At 35.9% G+C, this 19,646-nt stretch overlaps 1 protein-coding gene across 1 annotated transcript in view; it reads left to right on the top strand.

Moving 5' to 3' along the window:
• Positions 1–10,444: 10,444 nt before the first annotated feature.
• Positions 10,445–19,646, top strand: part of LOC132547365 (follicle-stimulating hormone receptor-like) — a 78,425-nt gene continuing 69,223 nt past the window's right edge. Inside the window, exon 1 of the mRNA XM_060211126.1 lies at positions 10,445–10,614. Within this exon, the coding sequence (XP_060067109.1) occupies positions 10,445–10,614 (170 nt within the window). The remainder of the gene's footprint in view (positions 10,615–19,646) is intronic.

Genomic DNA, 19,646 nt, shown 5'->3' with positions numbered 1-19,646 from the left:
TAACATATAAAATTCAAAGAAAGTTCTTTGCGTCACACTATTTTTGGAAATTTCAATTTATTTTCTATCAATCTTACACTCATAGCTTCTCTCTCTCCCTCCCTCTCTCTCTCTCTCTCTCTCTCTCTCTCTCTCTCTCTCTCTCTCCCCTCTCTCTCTCTCTCTCTCTCTCTCTCTCTCTCTCTCTCTCTCTCTCTCTCTCTCTCTCTCTCTCTCTCTCTCTCTCTCTCTCTCTCTCTCTCTCTCTCTCTCTCTCTCTCTCTCTCTCTCTCTCTCTCTCTCTCTCTAAATAAATTGCATTATTATATTTTGTCTCTCTCTCTCTCTCTCTCTCTCTATTTGTATTAGCTGAAAACAAGTACCTGTTAAGATCACCTACTTCTCGAGGTTACATCAAACATGTCTATATAGATCAATCTGAGTTATATAACCTTGGCATTTATACTAAGGGGCCCTAAATCATATATTATATCGACAGGATGCAATTTGCAACAATTGGTAAAGAATTAAAGACAGAACCTTTTGTAATCACACATCCTTATATACATAAACTTTTTGCAATAACGGAAATCCATACATAAATACCATGGAATAAAGACACATTAACGTGGGCTCACAAGAAATCCTAACAGTGTACAAAACCTCAGTATACCGCACCGAACACGGCACCACCGTATTTATAGAAGCGATTAGGAATGGGCACGAGCGGAGCACTCTTTTAGGGAGCTTTGTTCATGTGACAACCCATGCTTGACAGGAAAATCACATTTGGCTTCTTTTTGAAGACGTGTTTTAAACATGCCTTTTTAAAAATATACAACAGGGTAAATCTTAATCGCGGTGTTTCAAATCTATTCATTTCAAATGCACTCATTTCAGAATATCAATGAAATCAGACAGTGAACTAATGTTAGGAATTGCACTTTGTAAATTGTGGTAATGAAGTTCTGTCTTCACCTCCCTTTAACTGATTTTATTTCATTATTTTTACATGCTAACATTAGGTATCACGGGATAGGTAACGTATATAGAACGTATGTGAAAGAGATCCGAAACACCAGAGAATAATAGCTTCAAAATCTCACCATATTTCAGATTTTTCGCAAAAATATTGCGACGTAGTTGGTTATTTTAAACATGAATACCTCCTAACAGGTTGATTTTATTCGTTGCATTGAATTTTAAGTGAAACAGCACCATGTATGCAAATGACTTTAAACTACATAGACGACGTCATGACACCAATATAAGAAATGCACCAAAGGGAATGGTTGGCGTTCTTTCCTTTTAAAAAGGGGGATTTTAAATCTCACTATGTCCAAATTTGACAACATATTTATATGAGTTATTTAAGTATGCAAATTGGATTTTCCCGATATTTTCGATTTACGCTTGATCAAGATCTACTTATTATGTAAGTAATCAACATGGACTTTATGAATTTGATTTTAATTTTGCTGGTGATTGAAATATCGAGAAAAGCGGACTTACCTATTACCTTTTCACTTTTTTTCAAGGTTTATCATCGCAACGCAGTGAACTGTTACAATGAACATTTTTTTGTTTCATTGAATGATATATGACTAACCAGTAATCATTGCTTGATTCCTAGATGAGCTTCTGTATTATACATTATTCATAGAAAATGTGAAACACATAAAGCAGGCGTCATATTACAGTGTAAATTAAACAGTTTATTTGTTGCACGACGTTTAACGTACACTTACAGAAAAAATAGCAAATAGATACTTTGTTTCCTCACTAAAAGATCAGACTTGTGTACTGTATATTATTTGGGTAATATTGAGTGTGAGAGAAGGGGTGCAGAGCTTGTTGATATGGAGATATTTGAATGTTTTGCATTTTAGCATAATCAGTTATTAATGTTCTGACCACATCTTTGTCATCTTTGTTTTTTTTTGACACATGTTTTGCATTCCACACAAACACAAATACAAAATGTGTTCAATAAATCGAGTAAGCTACATACTTAATAAGATTTCTAAATTTGCACTTCATCATTTGTAACGTAGCTCAGTGGTAAGCTCTCCGCACTCAACTTCATAGGTGCATGGATCGAAACCTCGATTGACATTTTTTTTTAACTGAAAAGGAAAACTACATGATATCGAAACTTTCACGACATTGTTTTATTTTGTTTCGTTAGAGGTCATTAAAAGATAATGAAACAATTAAATCGTTGATTGTTTGAGATATGAAATTTAACCTTAACATAAATCTTTTAATACGTGGTTTGCAATTACTAAAACTTCAGGTTATCTCTTAAGCGTGCGAAATTCTTTTTCTCATCATCAACAAAAAGGTGGTATGACATAGATATTTCTATAAGGAACTCTCATTCTCTCAATACATTTAAATCAATTATCAGTAAGACAGAAATAATACCTGACAAATGTTTTTAGGTATGGGGTTTACGTAATTTAAACATACTTCATTTCCGTTTGAGAAATCCTGCCAGATCTCTTCATTACGCATTTTTAGAGTAAAACGAAATACAGCTGAATGTAGATGCAGCAACCCATGTGAAGACTTTAATTACTGTTTTTGTGTTTCTCCCCTATACATTCACAACAGAAATCTATTAATAAGACAGTTACTCTCTCTCTTTGAGAATTAATTAGATTTACTCATATATGGCGATCAGAAATTAAGCAAAGATGAGGATATCTCTAAATACCAAAAAAATAAAATAGGGATTTAATTGAATGTGACTCTCTCTCTTCACCCACCCCCCGCCCCCCCCCCTCTCTCTCTCTCTCTCTCTCTCTCTCTCTCCCCCCCCCCCCCCCCCCACATAATTATATAACCTTGACATTTATACTTAGGGGCCCTAGACCATACATTATATCAACAGGATGCAATTTACAACAATTGATAAAAAATCAAATTAACGAATTATAGACAGAACCTTTTGTAATCACACATCCTTATATACATAAACTTTTTGAACAGACAATAACGGAAATTCATACATAAATACTATGGAATAAAGACACGTTAACGTGGTCTCACAAGAAATCCTAACAGTGTACAAAAACTCAGTATACCGCACCAAACACGGCACCACCGTATTTATAGAAGCGATTAGGAATGGGCACGAGCGGAAAATCACACTTGGCTTCTTTTTGAAGACGTATTGAACACGCTCTTGTATTCTGTATATATACAACAGGACAAATCTTAATCGCGGTGTTTCAAATCTATTCATTTCAAATGCACTTATTTCAGAATATCAATGAAATCAGACAGTGAACTAATGCCGGGAATTGCACTTTGTAAATTGTGGTAATGAATTTCGGTCTTCATCTCCCTTCAACTGATTTTATTTCATTATTTTTACATGCTAACATTAGGTATCACGGGATAGGTAACGTATATAGAACGTATGTGAAAGAGAACCGAAACACCAGAGAATAATAGCTTCAAAATCTCACCATATTTCAGTTTTTTTTTGCAAAAATATTGCGACGTAGTTGGTTATTTTAAACATGAATACCTCCTAACAGGTTGATTTTATTCGTTGCATTGAATTTTAAGTGAAACAGCACCATGTATGCAAATGACTTTCAAACTACATAGACGACGTCATGACACCAATATAAGAAATGCACCAAAGGGAATGGTGGGCGTTCTTTCCTGTTAAAAAAGGGGGATTTTAAACCTCACTATGTCCAATTTCGACAACATATTTAAATTAGTTATTTAAATATGCAAATTGGATTTTCCCGATATTTTCGATTTACGCTTGATCAAGATCTACTTATTATGTAAGTAATCAACACGGACTTTATGAATTCGATTTTAATTTGCTGGTGATTGAAATATCGAGAAAAGCGGACTTACCTTTTCACTTTTTTTCAAGGTTTTATCATTGCAACGCAGTAAACTGTTACACTGAGCTTGTTTTTTTGTTTCATTGAATGATATATGACTAACTAGTAATCATTGCTTGATTCCAAGATGATTTTAAATAGGAATAATCTTGAAAAGTTACACCTTACATATATTCGTCTCTTACTCGAATATGCGCTATGGGACAACTGTGATGTAGCAAGTTTATTAATTCTGGAAAATATCCAACTTGAAGCTGCAATTATAGTCACAGGACTGCCCATATACACAAAAGTAGAATTCTGATATCTAGTAAATGCTTGAGTTCCACTTTCCAAAAGAAGCTCGAAAACTTGCTCTGTTTTACACTGTAGTCAATAATACAGCACCGAATATTGTTATAGACTTATTGCCAATGAATGTAGAAAATGCAGCTCGTTATAGCCTTCGAAACAACCATTTACTGAGAGAACAGCCTTTTCGTTTGCAATTGCCGCAACTTTCTTTTTTGCCTTCTACAACAAACTTTGGAACGATTTAAATACCACTATCAAAAATTCTCCATCTCTTAACTCACTTAAGTAAAAAAAAAATGCTTATAAATACTAACCTCTGTAAAACCTTTGTAAGTTATGGTCCTAGGAAATTAAATATTCTCCATTGTCGACATAGAAATCGAGCAAGCTCTCTTAATTACGGTCTTTTTAGAGCCAATCTCACTGAGTGTCGATGTGGGCATCAATGTGAAGATTCCTTTTACCTTTTTCCTTATATGTCCTATTTATACAAAATCTGCGACGAACTCTACTAACAGAATCTGCAAAGAAAATATTACTGTTGACATTTTATGTAAAGGGGATCCAAATATATCAGTAAATGACAATGTAAAAATTGCAAAGGCTGCACAGCATTCCCTTAACAAGTCGGATAGGTTCAACAAAACTCCTAACTTTATTTCTAATTACAGCTTCTCTCACTGTTTCTTTGTAGTTAGTTGCTACATGCCCTGTAAGCCATTTAGATAAAAGTAATGAGGAGCCCCTCCCCCTCCCCCTCTCTCTCTCTCTCTCTCTCTCTCTCTCTCTCTCTCTCTCTCTCTCTCTCTCTCTCTCTCTCTCTCTCTCTCTCTCTCTCTCTCTCTCTCTCTCTCTCTCTCTCTCTCTCTCTCTCTCTCTCTCTCTCTCTCCCCCCTCTCTCTCTCTCTCACACACACACATACACACACACACATCAACGTAATAACCTAAGTGGCTATTTAATCTGTTTCTTTGTCTCTGAGTTTAATACTATAGATGCCAGCATGTGACTATTGTTGTACTACATTGTATATATATTGATGGGAGAAGTCGATCATAAGTTGGTAAAACTTACAGACCAATCCCTTTGACATGTTATTTGTCAATAAAATATGTTTAAACTGAAAGTTGATTTATGAAAATTCATAAAATCGCTGTTTCATTCGATGAAGTCTGGAACTATCATTTTCGCGCGGAGCAATTATTTTCAATCAGTCGTGCAGGATAAATAGAATACATGGTCAGTGTCTTAAAACATAATTTTGATTTTGACTCGGGATAGAAAGGCAAACGTGGTTGGCCAGAAGCTCGCCAGTTTTGTCTTTCTTCTCACCCGCCAAATTACAACTTATATCTTAAGACACTGACCATATATTCTCTATACTACTCCTCGAACACACTTTTCTGTTCTCGTGTTGAATAATTTCTATTTTATTTGTTAATATAATTGATTACTCACCATTAAACAGGAAATGTTACGTGATGCTTTGTAATATGCGTTATCTATACCGAAGTGGGTTCATATCACATTTAACACGTCATGTAACAGCAAAAAAAAAACCATCGTACATATAACTCCCTATTGAAGTGTCGATTCTGTACAGCAGACTAGTAAAAGCAATCTTATGGAAATATTTCTCTCTGCAGGTAATTTCTTATTTTCTAGAAATTTCTAGAAATATAGAACCTGTGAAGATATCAATTATTTTTTTAGCAGTTTATCATTTCTCTCAATCAAATTTAATTTAATTATTTTTATTTTTTATTCATTTTTGAAATTTTTAAAATAAAAAATATACAGCGCATTCTATCATTTTCAAATTTACTGAAAATTAATTTCAAAACAGCCATTATTTCCTTAGATTGATTAATTGTAAAATAACATATTCCTGAAAACAAACATACATTTGTTTGTGTCAGCTTATCAAGTGAATAAATATTTTAACAATATATCTTTAGAACGTAAACACTGCCATACCACTAAGCCATGAATTCCCTTGATAAAAAAATCAATTTTCAGTATCATAGTTTTGATGTATAGGAACTCGACCATGATGAGATGTTTCCCCGTTTCATATTCCAATTACATTAATGAATGAAAATTGAGTAAAAAAGGCAATAAAACAGATTAATTAATGAATGAAATAAAACCAGATATACCCTTAGTTCTCTGATGTCACGCGAAAATATTCGCATTGTTTAAAGATAGAATAGAAAAAGAAAAAACTGTTTTCACAAAAGTTTAATTGGGAAACCCGTGATATCGTTTATTTCTTTAAACTATCTTCGTATAATAAGAAAAAAAACAACTCTTCATTGTCGTGTGACATTTTGGAGAACATTCTTTATCCATCATTGAAAAAAAATCACAGATAATATAATATTTCTATGTGATCAAATTGGAACTCGTCATACAAATCTTGGTAATTAAACCCAACTTATGTCACCGGCTCAAAATTTGAAAATAAACAGGCTTAAAAATAGCATTCATTTTTACTTTAAATGAAATCTATGCGACCTGTCTCTGGGTTGACGTCAGAAAGGGACCGTCTACAGTCAAGCACACATGGATGTGAGCAACACAGCCGTCGAAATTCTGATGGAGGACTTTGCTTAGGGATTGTTAACGGCTATGGAAAATAGTGTTTGTTGCACATTCATTGGTATGGTTCTGTAAGTTTTATATGCAAATGAGGGGACAGTTTTCCAGTGATGAAATGAAATTAATTGGGTCGTTAAGTTTAACTTTGTGTTTTGCATAATATACATATAGAATGCATAAAAATTGGAAAATTCCTCTATGAAGCAAAGAAGTTAATGTTGGCAAACAAAGAAACATAAAAGTCAAATTTATAGGGAGTAGGAGAAATATGTAAATATAGAAGGTCGAGTAAGATCTATATGGGATGATGTCAGCTATAGGAATACCATAGAGAGTCGAGCCAAATTTATGTAGAGTGACGAGTTTTCATAGAATGCGAGTCGATCCTGATTTAGAGGGGGCTCCAAGAAGGGAAGACGAAATACGCAAATATGGAGGGTCGAGTCAGATCTATAGCAGGCGGGGAGAAATGTAGAAATATGGAGGGTCGAGTCAGATTTATCGTAGGGGTCCAAGGAGGCGAGGGGAATTGCGCAAATATGGAGGGTCGAGTCAGATCTATAGCAGGCGGGGCGGAATGTAGAAATATGGAGCGTAGAGCTAGATTGATAGGGAGAGTCATGAACTATGGAAATGTAAAGGATCAAGACAGATTATAGAAAGCGAGGCGAAATACGGAAACATGGACGACCGATCAAAAGCACGGGGCTAACAAATGAATACATACAGTAGCAGTAGTATTCACAAAGTAGAAATTAAGTTCATGTAATAACCAAAAATACTGAGAATACAAGGCAGTAATCATTGTCAAAACGTACGTATGGTTCAATGATTTGCTGGTTTTTCAAAACGTTTAAAAAAAAATATTTTCACGGAAATCATTGAACAGATTTTGTTTTTTCCTGTTGCATTCTTTCTCGTGGTATCTGTTTTTCACGGTTTTATACCGTCCTCGAAAAAACCTTCTAACTAACAAATTTTACAGTATCAGGATATATTTACGCAATTACTACATACTGTACAGCTGTTTATAGTTTCGCAAGCTGTCCGGGTTTGGTTATTCACGGTAATTAAATCTAGTATCTAGTTTCGCGCTATCATTATTGACGACCAATATAGCGAAACTGAATCCATCGCGAATATCATCAGCTATACAGAATGGTCACAACGTAACGGTTCCTGTGATATCTACCGGTTCCGCATAGAAGCGACCATTGTAAATGTGATGGAAAGTAAAGTTGTTGGAAAAATGAGTGAAAATATTTGGTTGAACCTCTTTGACACTAACAAGTAGAAAACTATTTATCTTTCTATCAATGTATGGGTTTATTTCTATAGCTCTAATGTAAATTTTGTTTATAAAACCTGAATACCTACCCATATAAGGATCATCAGATTTGGGCGTTTTTCTGACTTTCGACCGCGATCAAGACAAAAACTGAAATCGGGACTAGAGAGGCAGAACCCTTCAGATTCACAGATCAAGAGAGAGTTACGTAGTTACAATCACTACTGAAACAATAGGGTTTACATTGGCGAAGGACGTGACAAACTTGTCATTATCTGTATTTCCAGTTTAGTTAAAGTTATAAAACAGCTGATGAATTCTTCTGCAAAACTTAATTTGATTTGATCGAAAGTGTTAAATATATAATGGTTATTCAATACATTATACTAGTGTACTAGTCTCTGGTCTCTATTGCTGTACATTCACTGGATTACTCTGATAGTAACGAACATCTTCTTTTATAACATAACGTAGTATTATATAGAACATCAGAAAGTGTAGGTAGTAATACGTGAACCTTATCAGTGACCTGTCATGACATGGCATTTACAGTTGTTATATATGACATAACACACATACCATACTTCAACTTGCAATACAATACGCCGTGCGCGTCTCCATTCGGGCCAACAAGAGTGATTTATATAAGTTGTTTCGCAATTGTTTTAAAATAAAATAAAAATGTTATTGATCTATTCATATTGAAAAACGATGTTTTCGGGCAAAGCTGTTTCATTTATAAGGAATATAAATGCAAAACCAGAAAGCACCTAAGAAGCAGCTATCCTCGTCACAATTTCAAGTAGTGAGAAAAAAAAACACTCGACATGATGTTTGGTATAGACTGAATTAATTTTCAACTGTAATATACAAGACATTTATTGACGTTTGTTACAGTTCTTAGCATTACCAATACCTCCATTGTGTTGCGTGAAGATCCATTTCTACAAATTAAAGGCCACCGTGTTCTACAATTAAACTACATTGTTTTGTTCGAAGTGACACTTGATCAATAGTGTGAGACGGTTCGAAAACAAAACAAATACACGAAAAAATACCGGCTTCATTGTTTGTTAAAAGAGAACAGTGAGATAGAGATTGAATTTGTTTATTTAATTTAAATCTTGATAGATAGGTACAGTAACATAATTGTAGCTGTCATTAGATTGTGATATTTACTTACGAGACAATGTAAACCTACACAATCCAAATAATTCGTTTTGTTTTGTATTCAAATGACATTGTTTCTTACGTATTGATGTTATTGTATCTAAACAAAACTCAACAACAGCAGCGACAGCTAGGAACAAACAGAATTAAACTTTAATTTGTAACAGATATAAAAAAGAATTATATGAACTTTCCCTGGACTGAAACACGTGAGAGACCTTTTACCGAGGAAGGAAACTAGAGTACCCGAGGAAAACCTAAATGGTAAAACGAGTAACTACATACCTAGTCGCGTCCGATTCGGGAATCGAACCCAGTCCATTAAGTTGAAGGCATGTGCGTTAGCACTGCGTCTCACGACCGCACACCAACGCCATCGATTGTATTCTAAGAATATCACCAGAATGAAAAAAAAAACAATCTTTTTAAGATGATATTTTTGTTAATCCTAACAGTGGGTATATTATGTACAATATTGTTAAAAATCACATTATACTAAAGAAAATAAATATATTTAAACAACACATTTTGAATCATTGTTGGTAGTATCCCCAACAACTTTAGCTGTTTGCTAATTGGATTGTAACAGTATGTGCGGAAATTCTGATATACTTAAAACTTGCATTTGCTTGTCAAACGAAAAGTTATGAAAGTAACATTAATCCGGTATCTGTAAGTTCTCTATTTAAAGAAAAGAAGTAGCGATACAGCAAAGGCCCGCGTCATTTTCTAGTCGATTCGATTAAATGTCAGGCGTCGACAATTTATAAAACATCGAGTGTGGCATAAATACAGGATACTATTTATTTATAAGTGTGAATAAGAGAAACAACGTGATGCTTCTCGTTTCCAATGAACAGTTAACATCAGAAGCGAAATCACCAATAGTCTGTGTGAAAGAGTATGGCCTTTGTTTATTGGTCAGCTCGCCTCTGGTCGCTGAGGTTGCTGTAGTATGGACCTGACGCCCCGCTTTACCATTTGATCGTATTATTTCCTCTATCACGAGGCCAAACAGTACAGCTGATAAGTTCTGTAATACCGTTCGATAGCTTTCAATGATTCTCAATACTTGACTGAGAGCAGAGCGTATAATCAACACCCACAATTGTTCAAAGACGCATACGAAAGGTCAAACGGAATTTTGGTTGTTTCGTAGAGCTCTGAGACAAATAAGTTTTGACGTAACTAATTGCTACTCCAATCAGAGTCTAATTATACAGAGAGATGTACAGGATGAATACAGCTCGCGTGTTCCTTTTCTTTTTCCTGTTTAAGACGGTTCTCGCTGACAGTTGTACAGATTTGTGTGAATGCGAATATGAAATTGAGGACGTTATAGTCAAGTGTAAAGGTGCACGTGTAGTCCACGTGCCGACGGATCTGCCGGAGAATGTGACAGAACTGTAAGTACAGATATTATTTTGAAATATTCATCGTCAGTATCGTTTAGTGTGTCGTCAGTTTATTTATCATCACTGACTCTGAGCGTCTCTTTACTATATTCATCGTCACTATCGTTTAATGTGTCGTCAGTTCCTATATCATCGTTGTCTTAGTATCTTAGAGTATAGAAAGTGTCGTTTTCGTCTCCACGTTCATCATAGTGATGTCACAAACACCACAAGGTGTCCCATCATATAATTCTAAATATTTTTCTGAGACTCTCGATAGTATAAAAATTCAAGTAGGATTTTTTTCGGAAAGAAGGAAAAATGAATGAAACTGATCGATATTGATAACAATTTTTATTCGACGCTTTCAATATCTTTCCACACCACAATTTCATTCTTTGTTATGAAATGTCGTTTCTCTCTCATAAAATACCTTATTACTTGTCTTTTCAACAGTTTTGTAAACTTTTATTAAGTTACGATATCTTTGCAAGTACACATATCTTCTATGTAAATAACCAATTTGATTATTTATAATCCATAAAGTATCAAATCTTGTAAAATAAACACTACACCAATTAACTAGGAATCCAAAATAGGTCAAGTTCCATTGTAGTAATGGATGTTGACCTCCTATCGACATTTGTTTACCAATAGATTACACTAGGCTGTTTTGTAAACAAAATATATCGACTTCATATAACGTTTTCATGGATTACTGTAAAGGTACATAGAAGTCCGGAACATTTATGTCTACTCGAAATGGTTTCTATACAGTCCAATCTTTTAGCTTAAACTTATAGTCTTAATGGTATATATATTCCTAGTGAAGTGTCAATTTTATTGTCTTCAAATGGACATTGTAGAGACATCAGAATATGAGATGACAGAAAAATCACAAGGGGTCTGATAGTGATACCCAAGGGAGCTTTAGTAAGCTACTAAATAACTCCTATAGTAAGCCCTTAAGCGAGGAGATACTAAGGTATTTTTTTCTATATTCTGAGAGGCCGTTCCAGAGGGAAAGGATTTCCCCTCCCCAAGGTCTGTCAGGAATACATTAAGACATTTCTGGAATAGCAAGAGAGGCGTTGATATTTTGTGACAATCATTCCTATTAGGTTATGATAAGGACTAAAGTATCAATGACATACAAATGTCGTCCCTTCGGATTGGCATAGCCGTTCTATCAAGTGTAAGCCGTTATCGATATATAACAGTTTGAATAGGCATTACCACACAGCGGGATAATGGTCTATATCGTACGAGGTAGTAGTACAAGCTCCACGCAATGTACACAAGTCCTTACTACTCTGATAACAGACCCTATACCATTTCCTCAATCTAAATCTATATAGTGTGAGGTTTTCTTTTAAAACTAATTATCAATTATTTTTTTTAAAATCCCTACAAGGAATTTTTCTGACATATTTTTTTTTATAAATTACTTCATTTAATAACATATTTGTCCGGACTGACTTTAGTTGTCATAATGTTGTCTGCGACCAGCGTTCTAGTTTACAAAGACTTCACTGTATTTTAGTAATCATTGAAATGAACAATGAAGATGTACAAATGGGCTTACACGCTATGTTTCACTTCCAGGGTTATAAAAGGTTTCATTTTATCTGAGAGAGCAGTGATAAATAAGATTCACGATTTTTTTTGTCTTGTATACACGTACACATGTGATCTGATTGTTTTAGACAAGGAGAAATAGAACGTGAATCACCATGTTTGTTGTGATTGCGGGTTCAAGACCCACGTGGGGCAGACGCCAAGCACTGTCCACAGATCGGTGTATTTTTCTCCGGGAACTCTGTCTTTCCTCGACCATCCAAACATGGCACAAACACAAAGATTTAGTCCAGCACGATAAAGATTAATTCAATATTTAGCTTTAGTGTGTGTTGTTATCAATCTGTGTGTCATTTGTACATTCATCTATGCGATTTGAAACAACACCTTTTTTTTCAACATTTAAACAAAACTACGTATTGTTTGTTTAATTCAAATTATTCGTGGACAAATGAAGCCATTGACAATCTTGACTCGATTGGAAAGTTACTGTACTATAACTGAACTTCAACAGAACATATATACGTGGAGACCTTTATCAAATTAGATTCTACAGTTGTAGATAAGCATCTACAGTGTAGATGATACTACGCATACCCCACCGATGTTATATTCTTAATTGTTTGAGTTACAGACGATAAGCGTTAAAATCAATTCTATTTCTGCATGTTTCCATGAATGATTGACAGGACTGTGGATAGATATTAAAAATAATCTAAATGTTTTCTCCAGAACAGCAAGAAATTAAAAATTTTCTACTAAGCGTTTTTTTTTTGGCTAGTGTAAAAAAAAGGAAATATGCAACAGGGGATATAGAAAATGATAAAACTTCAAATAAAACAAAATTGTTGTCGTCTTCAAAATGTCAGCGTTGAGACAAACAGGTGTTATATCTTACAAATTGAAGGTTTAATTCAACATGAAGGATAAGTCTTTTTAATCGCACAAAATCTAATAAAACGAAGCTTATGTAACCTACGTTATGTTAAAAACTTTACTTTGTCAAATCTGCATTTTTTCGGAAGTCTACATGGATCAGGATTGAAAAAAATATGAAACATTTCTGTTCATGTAATCCTACGCAGCGAATTTCTCTCTCTTGTGTAAGTCTGTTAGCACAGGATTAGATATCAGAGGATGATGTCATGTCAAATCTAAACCTAGTCATTGTTTACTTAAAAACGGAATACTCTCAAAAAGAAAAGGTTTTCATATTCTGCAATCCTATTAAGTTATTGTCGTAAATTACTTTCCATAAAAAATAGAGACAATATTTAAAGAAAATTGCTGGAAAATTTTGAACAGTTTTCTCTGCAATTCTCCTAGATTATTTTAAAATCAAACTAACACAAGGAATAATATTTGGACATTTTATGTTTCTCAAAGTTTCTCGTCGCTTCTTTCCGCAAATACAATTTGCAGTTGTAATTTCTTGTTCAGAATTGTTTATAGTCCTAAAGCTTAACGGTTTCCTTACACGCACATGGCCCTTATTTATAGCCAAGGAAGTAAACCAATTATGGCACGTGATGAGCAGTTTAGCATGTGTTAACTTTGAACGTTGAGAATTCAAGAGATGGACAAAAAGCCTTAGCTAGTTATGTGTAGACCTTAAATCGTTAGAAAAAGCATTGCAGAATTTCCAGAACCCAACCCCCCCCCCCCCCCCAAAAAAAAAAAAAAAAAAAAAAAAAAAAAAAAAAAAAAAAAAAAAAAAAAAAAAAAAAAAAAAAAAAAAAAAAAAAAATAAAAAAAAAAAAAAAAAAAACAGTGTCGGGTTATGCCTGTGGAAACACAAAAAGATTGCATTAAAGACACACAAGCGAATAACATCGTCTAATACAAATTAGGAATTAGATACAACAGAAGCAGATAATGAATAAAACCGCATAATATTGTGCAGTTAATTCGTTTTACTAAGACTCGTCAGTGATGCGAAAGGTATTTTTTTTAAACCATGGATTCGACTCAGGAAAATCCAAAGTGATCAGAAGAAATTTTAAAATATAGATTGGGGAGGTGTATTAAGCCAATAATTCTATGAAATTTATAATTTTCATATATTGACAATTTCAGAAGAGCGTGTTTATGTATATATGTATATATATTCGCCATGTTTTAGTTTTAGAACCAACGATAAGCCTAATTTGACGAAATCGCTTCAGAGCGCAGCAGTTCATTAACTGCTTGGATTCTAGAGATCAACACACATTTTGAGCTCAGTGTTTTGCTATGAATATTTTCGAGGTGGTACATTTTTAATTCGTCCGTTTTTGAAACCGGAAATGGGGGAGGTTAAATGGCTAGTGTTTGATGACTTTGTGTACTATTTTGATCTGGAATGGTTTGGAGGTGCTATTTTTATTTCGTCCTTATTTATGAAATGCATATTGTGGAATTAATATAACATTTCCTTGTGCACTGTTGCTGGTGTATTTGTCTTCATCTGGTGGCCCTGTCATGTTATCTTAATTCGTACGTTTGATTTTTATCATTTTTTTAACTTAAAATCATCGTGAATTATTACACATCTAAAATGATCTATTTTAAAAGCAAATAATTTCGTATCAAGTCATAAATTTTTACCCGAATCGTATAAAATACATTCAGTCCACAAGTCCTACATTGATAACAACTAAGGGAATATTCCGTTCAAGTTGGTATTTCATCTGCTGGTGTTCTTATGGAAACCTCAATTTTCCATTTAAACAAGCGTAGGGTATTCAGTTTGTGTAAATTTTTAATACGGACCTAGCTAGATCGATTTACAAACGCTCGCGCGGCCCTGATTAGTCACAACATGTTTGTGTTGTTCTAAGTCGATCAGAATGAAATATTTGTGTAAATTATTAAACCAACAGAAAATAAACCCAATGAAATAATAAAATAGCATCCCCAGCAGAAACTTAGAGAACAGATTATACACTTTAGTATTTACCCAATACTCTAATTTATGATCCAGTAGCCTTTTAGTTCCGGATTTCTCGATGCGCTATTTTAGACGGTTTGGTTGGTAGTATTCCCCCATTCTCGCCTGTACAAATTGACCAGAGGAAAGATAATTCTATGTTAACAATAGTTCTAATGATCATTATTATGAGTTCTGAAACGGTAAAGACCAGTCAGAAATTTTGCACCCTGAACGGAATATCCCTTAAACTGCAAAAGTTAGAAAAAAAATATTGTATTTATGTAGTATTCTAAATATGGTCTTAACGTGCTTCAATATTTCCAGTGACACTTGGCTTCTTTGTGGGGTTAAGATTAAAAGTATCGGAAGCATATACCTCCTGATCCAAGGGTTCTCAGTGTATATATGAATTCACCGCAATAGATTTGTCGTTTTAATCGTCAGAATAAGCATCAGATGAAACGATATCAATGTATAACATATAGGATCATTGTATTAATATCTTATCAGTTCAGATGAGTTTTATTGTGTTCTATCTCTGCACGGCAGTTTATCGGCAACAATTTTTAAACATTGATTATTTTCAAAGAGATTACATCAAAATTGATTTCCCACGACAAATTTCCGAAATTTTCAATAAATTCCATTGGGGGTTGGATATTAGGATTAGAAAAAAAAACTTAACTTGATCCATATAAATCCCGATATGAAGAACAAGCATATCGTATGCGCTCGTTTATCATTACTGACTGTCTCGATATCATTACGTCTCTCTCCGTGGGCAAATAGCTTCTTTTAATTAAAGTAATTCATGTACTTGAACAGCGACATGGATAATTATTTTCAAAATTCTTATTTTTTTAATCCTACAGCTATTTGTGTTTTTTCTTTTTGAAACAATATTTGGTTGATGAAATGTTCATTACTGCTTAGATGTATTCACATAATTCCCATTAAGTCAAAAGCAACGCATTTGTTAAGATTACTGGGGATATCTGGGACTTCTATACGGATATTCAGCATATTTGTACAGACAGCGGATAAAAAAAGGATTCTAGATAATACATGAGTTGCTTGCTCAAAAGTATTCATAACCTGAATTTATGATTTGGAATTTACGAATTTGTGTCGAGTAGTTTGAATAAGTGCAGATGCTACTCACATCGTGTTCAATTATAAAACAGATACCAATTACAGGGATTTCTTTTGTACATCTGAAAGATAATCCTGGTACTCATCGTATCTTCGTATAGAGCTATTAAAAGTTTTGTTGATAAGTCCGTCCGTCTGTCTGTCTGTCTGTCTGTCTTCTGACATTGAAGTATTTATTCGTCCCGAGAGTCCATCACCCATGCTCGGTTATAACCATTCTGACATCATTACATTAAACAGAAAACTGTCATGGATATAAAAGTATTTTCCTTTTATGATTGTCCATGAAATCTGTAAAAAGCCGTTACACAAAGTATACATTTCTTCTATTGTCACCTTTATCGCGGAATTATGACGTCATGACGTCTGGCTTAATATTGTGGGCATCGGTATTACGTGCTCTGGATATATCGTACTTTTAAAATAATGATTTGATTATTCATATACAAATAAAACTTAATTTTAGATATGAGAACCAACCCACTAGACCCTTTTCAAAAAAGTTGTATCAGTTTTACACCCTGTATGCTCTAACGTTTCGTGTAAAGCCAATTGTCATCTTTGCACAAGGACTTTCGGAAGTTTTAGTGTAAAGTTGACAATTCGCGATCGTCACGAAGGAGATTGCATACTTACATATGTCCACTTAATCGCCTTTGTCGGTACTGATTTTCTGTAGGAGTTGGTGTCCGTGTTACTGTCAGCGATTCGTAGAACTGTTAATTTCCTAGCTGACATCTTGTAATGGACTTCTCTTTTCATTCCGCTTAAACAGACATTGACGATTCTCTTGGTTTCGGCTAGATTAGCGCCAACCTCGCCACGTTGTCCTGTTGCCATACCGCCCCAATCCGAGCGCTGTAATAGTGAACGAACTCAGAATCACGTGATTTACTAGATTTGAATCAACTACGGCATTGTTTTAAAAAAAACCAAACTGTTATGAATAATTAGCACCAGATCTGGTTTGTTTTTCGAGGATGTATATAGTGACAAAAAATGTTCCTATTTAATAGGGCTAACGTAAACTACAAATTGTGCAGCGAAGCGGACGAGGTGATGAAGTTTTTCACGGCACTGTTCGTCTTAACATCAGCGAAAACATGCAAATTACTTACTTTTTCGCAAGAGAAATGAAATGTCAATTTAATTCGAATCAATCCACGAATCAAATCGGTACCATTTCACAAATATAGATTTGCGTCAAATCAAGAAAGAATGTAATTATAATGCTTATAAAAATATTAAGATATACATTTTGATCATATATAACGAAGGTTCAATGTTGATGTGTTAAAATGTCTTATTCAAACATTTAGTGTGAATGATCCGGGAAAAAACAAAACACAGTTGGAAACCTCGCATTTGCATAAAAGTACCGAACTCTATCTGTCTTCGATGGATTGTGCCCTAGGTCGGATACTGTTTCAAAACTAGACGTTGTCATCACAAACCGGATGTTGATGACTTGACAATGGTAACACACGTGCAGTCAAGGCCACGCGCAAGACAGAATAGAATATAATTTGTCTCTCTGACGCTATTTTACCACGCGGAAGAGTGGAACAATCGGTCACATGATAATTACAACCTCGATTTCCTAATATATCTATGTCCGAAAGTGGCAAACTAATTATTGCTATTTTAGACACCACATGTGGTTTGGATGCGAAAGTCAATGCTCTGATTCATAAGACTCCATGATCGCGGTCTTGACTTTTCGTCAGAAACGGGTTGTTTGATGACAAATTGCTAGGTTTTTGGGCTTGCAATGGTGTCCTTTTGTGGCGCATAATGCAGCCGGGGTTCCATTCTGTAATAGGTTTGGAACGTGGTCAACTACCTTACCATGTCTGAGCCTTCTCTACCGACATTTTGGTCATTTGTACTGGTCAGTCCCGTGTGGTCATCACTACTTGACATATTGATCAATAGAATTGGTCAGTCTCATGTGCGGTCACCAATACAGGCTGTTCGGTCACTCGCAATGGTCAGCCCTATGTGTGGTCATCCTACCTGACAGTTCGGTCACTCGTACTGGCCAGTCCAGTGTGTGGTCATCACTACCTGACAGTTCGGTCACTCGTACTGGTCAGTCCAGTGTGTGGTCATCACTACCTTACAGTTTGGTCACACGTACTAGTCAGTCCCGTGTGTGGTCATCACTACCTTACAGTTTGGTCACTCGTACTGGTCAGTCCAGTGTGTGGTCATCACTACCTGACAGATCGGTCACTCGTTCTGGTCAGTCCAGTGTGTGGTCATCACTACCTTACAGTTCGGTCACTCGTACTGGTCAGTCCAGTGTGTGGTCATCACTACTTGACAGATCGGTCACTCGTACTGGTCAGTCCAGTGTGTGGTCATCACTACCTGACAGATCGGTCACTCGTTCTGGTCAGTCCAGTGTGTGGTCATCACTACCTGACAGATCGGTCACTCGTTCTGGTCAGTCCAGTGTGTGGTCATCACTACCTTACAGTTCGGTCACTCGTACTGGTCAGTCCAGTGTGTGGTCATCACTACTTGACAGATCGGTTACTCGTACTGGTCAGTCCAGTGTGTGGTCATCACTACCTGACAGATCGGTCACTCGTTCTGGTCAGTCCAGTGTGTGGTCATCACTACCTGACAGTCCGGTCACTCGTACTGGTCAGTCCAGTGTGTGGTCATCACTACCTGACAGATCGGTCAATCGTACCGGTCAGTCCTGTGTGTGATCATCACTACCTGACAGTTCGGTCACTCGTACCGGTCAGTCCAGTGTGTGGACATCACCACTTGACAGTTCGGTCAATCGTACTGGCCAGTCCCGTGTGTGGTCATCACCACTTGACAGTTCGGTCAATCGTACTGGCCAGTCCCGTGCGTGGTCATCACTACCTGACAGTTCGGTCACTCGTTCTGGTCAGTCCCGTGTGTGGACATCACCACTTGACAGTCCGGTCACTCGTACTGGTCAGTCCCGTGTGTGGACATCACCACTTGACAGTTCGGTCAATCGTACTGGTCAGTCCCGTGTGTGGTCATCACTACCTTACAGTTCGGTCACACGTACTAGTCAGTCCCGTGTGTGGTCATCACTACCTGACAGTTCGGTCACACGTACTGGTAGGTCCCGTGTGTGGACATCACCACTTGACAGTTCGGTCACACGTACTGGTCAGTCCCGTGTGTGGACATCACCACTTGACAGTTCGGTCACACGTACTGGTCAGTCCCGTGTGTGGTCATCACTACCTGACAGTCCGGTCACTCGTACTGGTCAGTTCTGTGTGTGGTCATCACCACTTGACAGTTCGGTCAATCGTACTGGCCAGTCCCGTGTGTGGTCATCACCGCTTGACAGTTCGGTCAATCGTACTGGCCAGTCCCGTGCGTGGACATCACCACTTGACAGTCC

This window comes from Ylistrum balloti, unplaced genomic scaffold, assembly GCF_031769215.1.
Source record: "Ylistrum balloti isolate Yb309-2 unplaced genomic scaffold, AGI_CSIRO_Ybal_v1 Utg369950, whole genome shotgun sequence".
In the NCBI taxonomy this organism is placed as follows: domain Eukaryota; kingdom Metazoa; phylum Mollusca; class Bivalvia; order Pectinida; family Pectinidae; genus Ylistrum; species Ylistrum balloti.
Note: the sequence above shows the minus strand (reverse complement) of the source record. Positions and strands in the feature narration are given on the sequence as shown.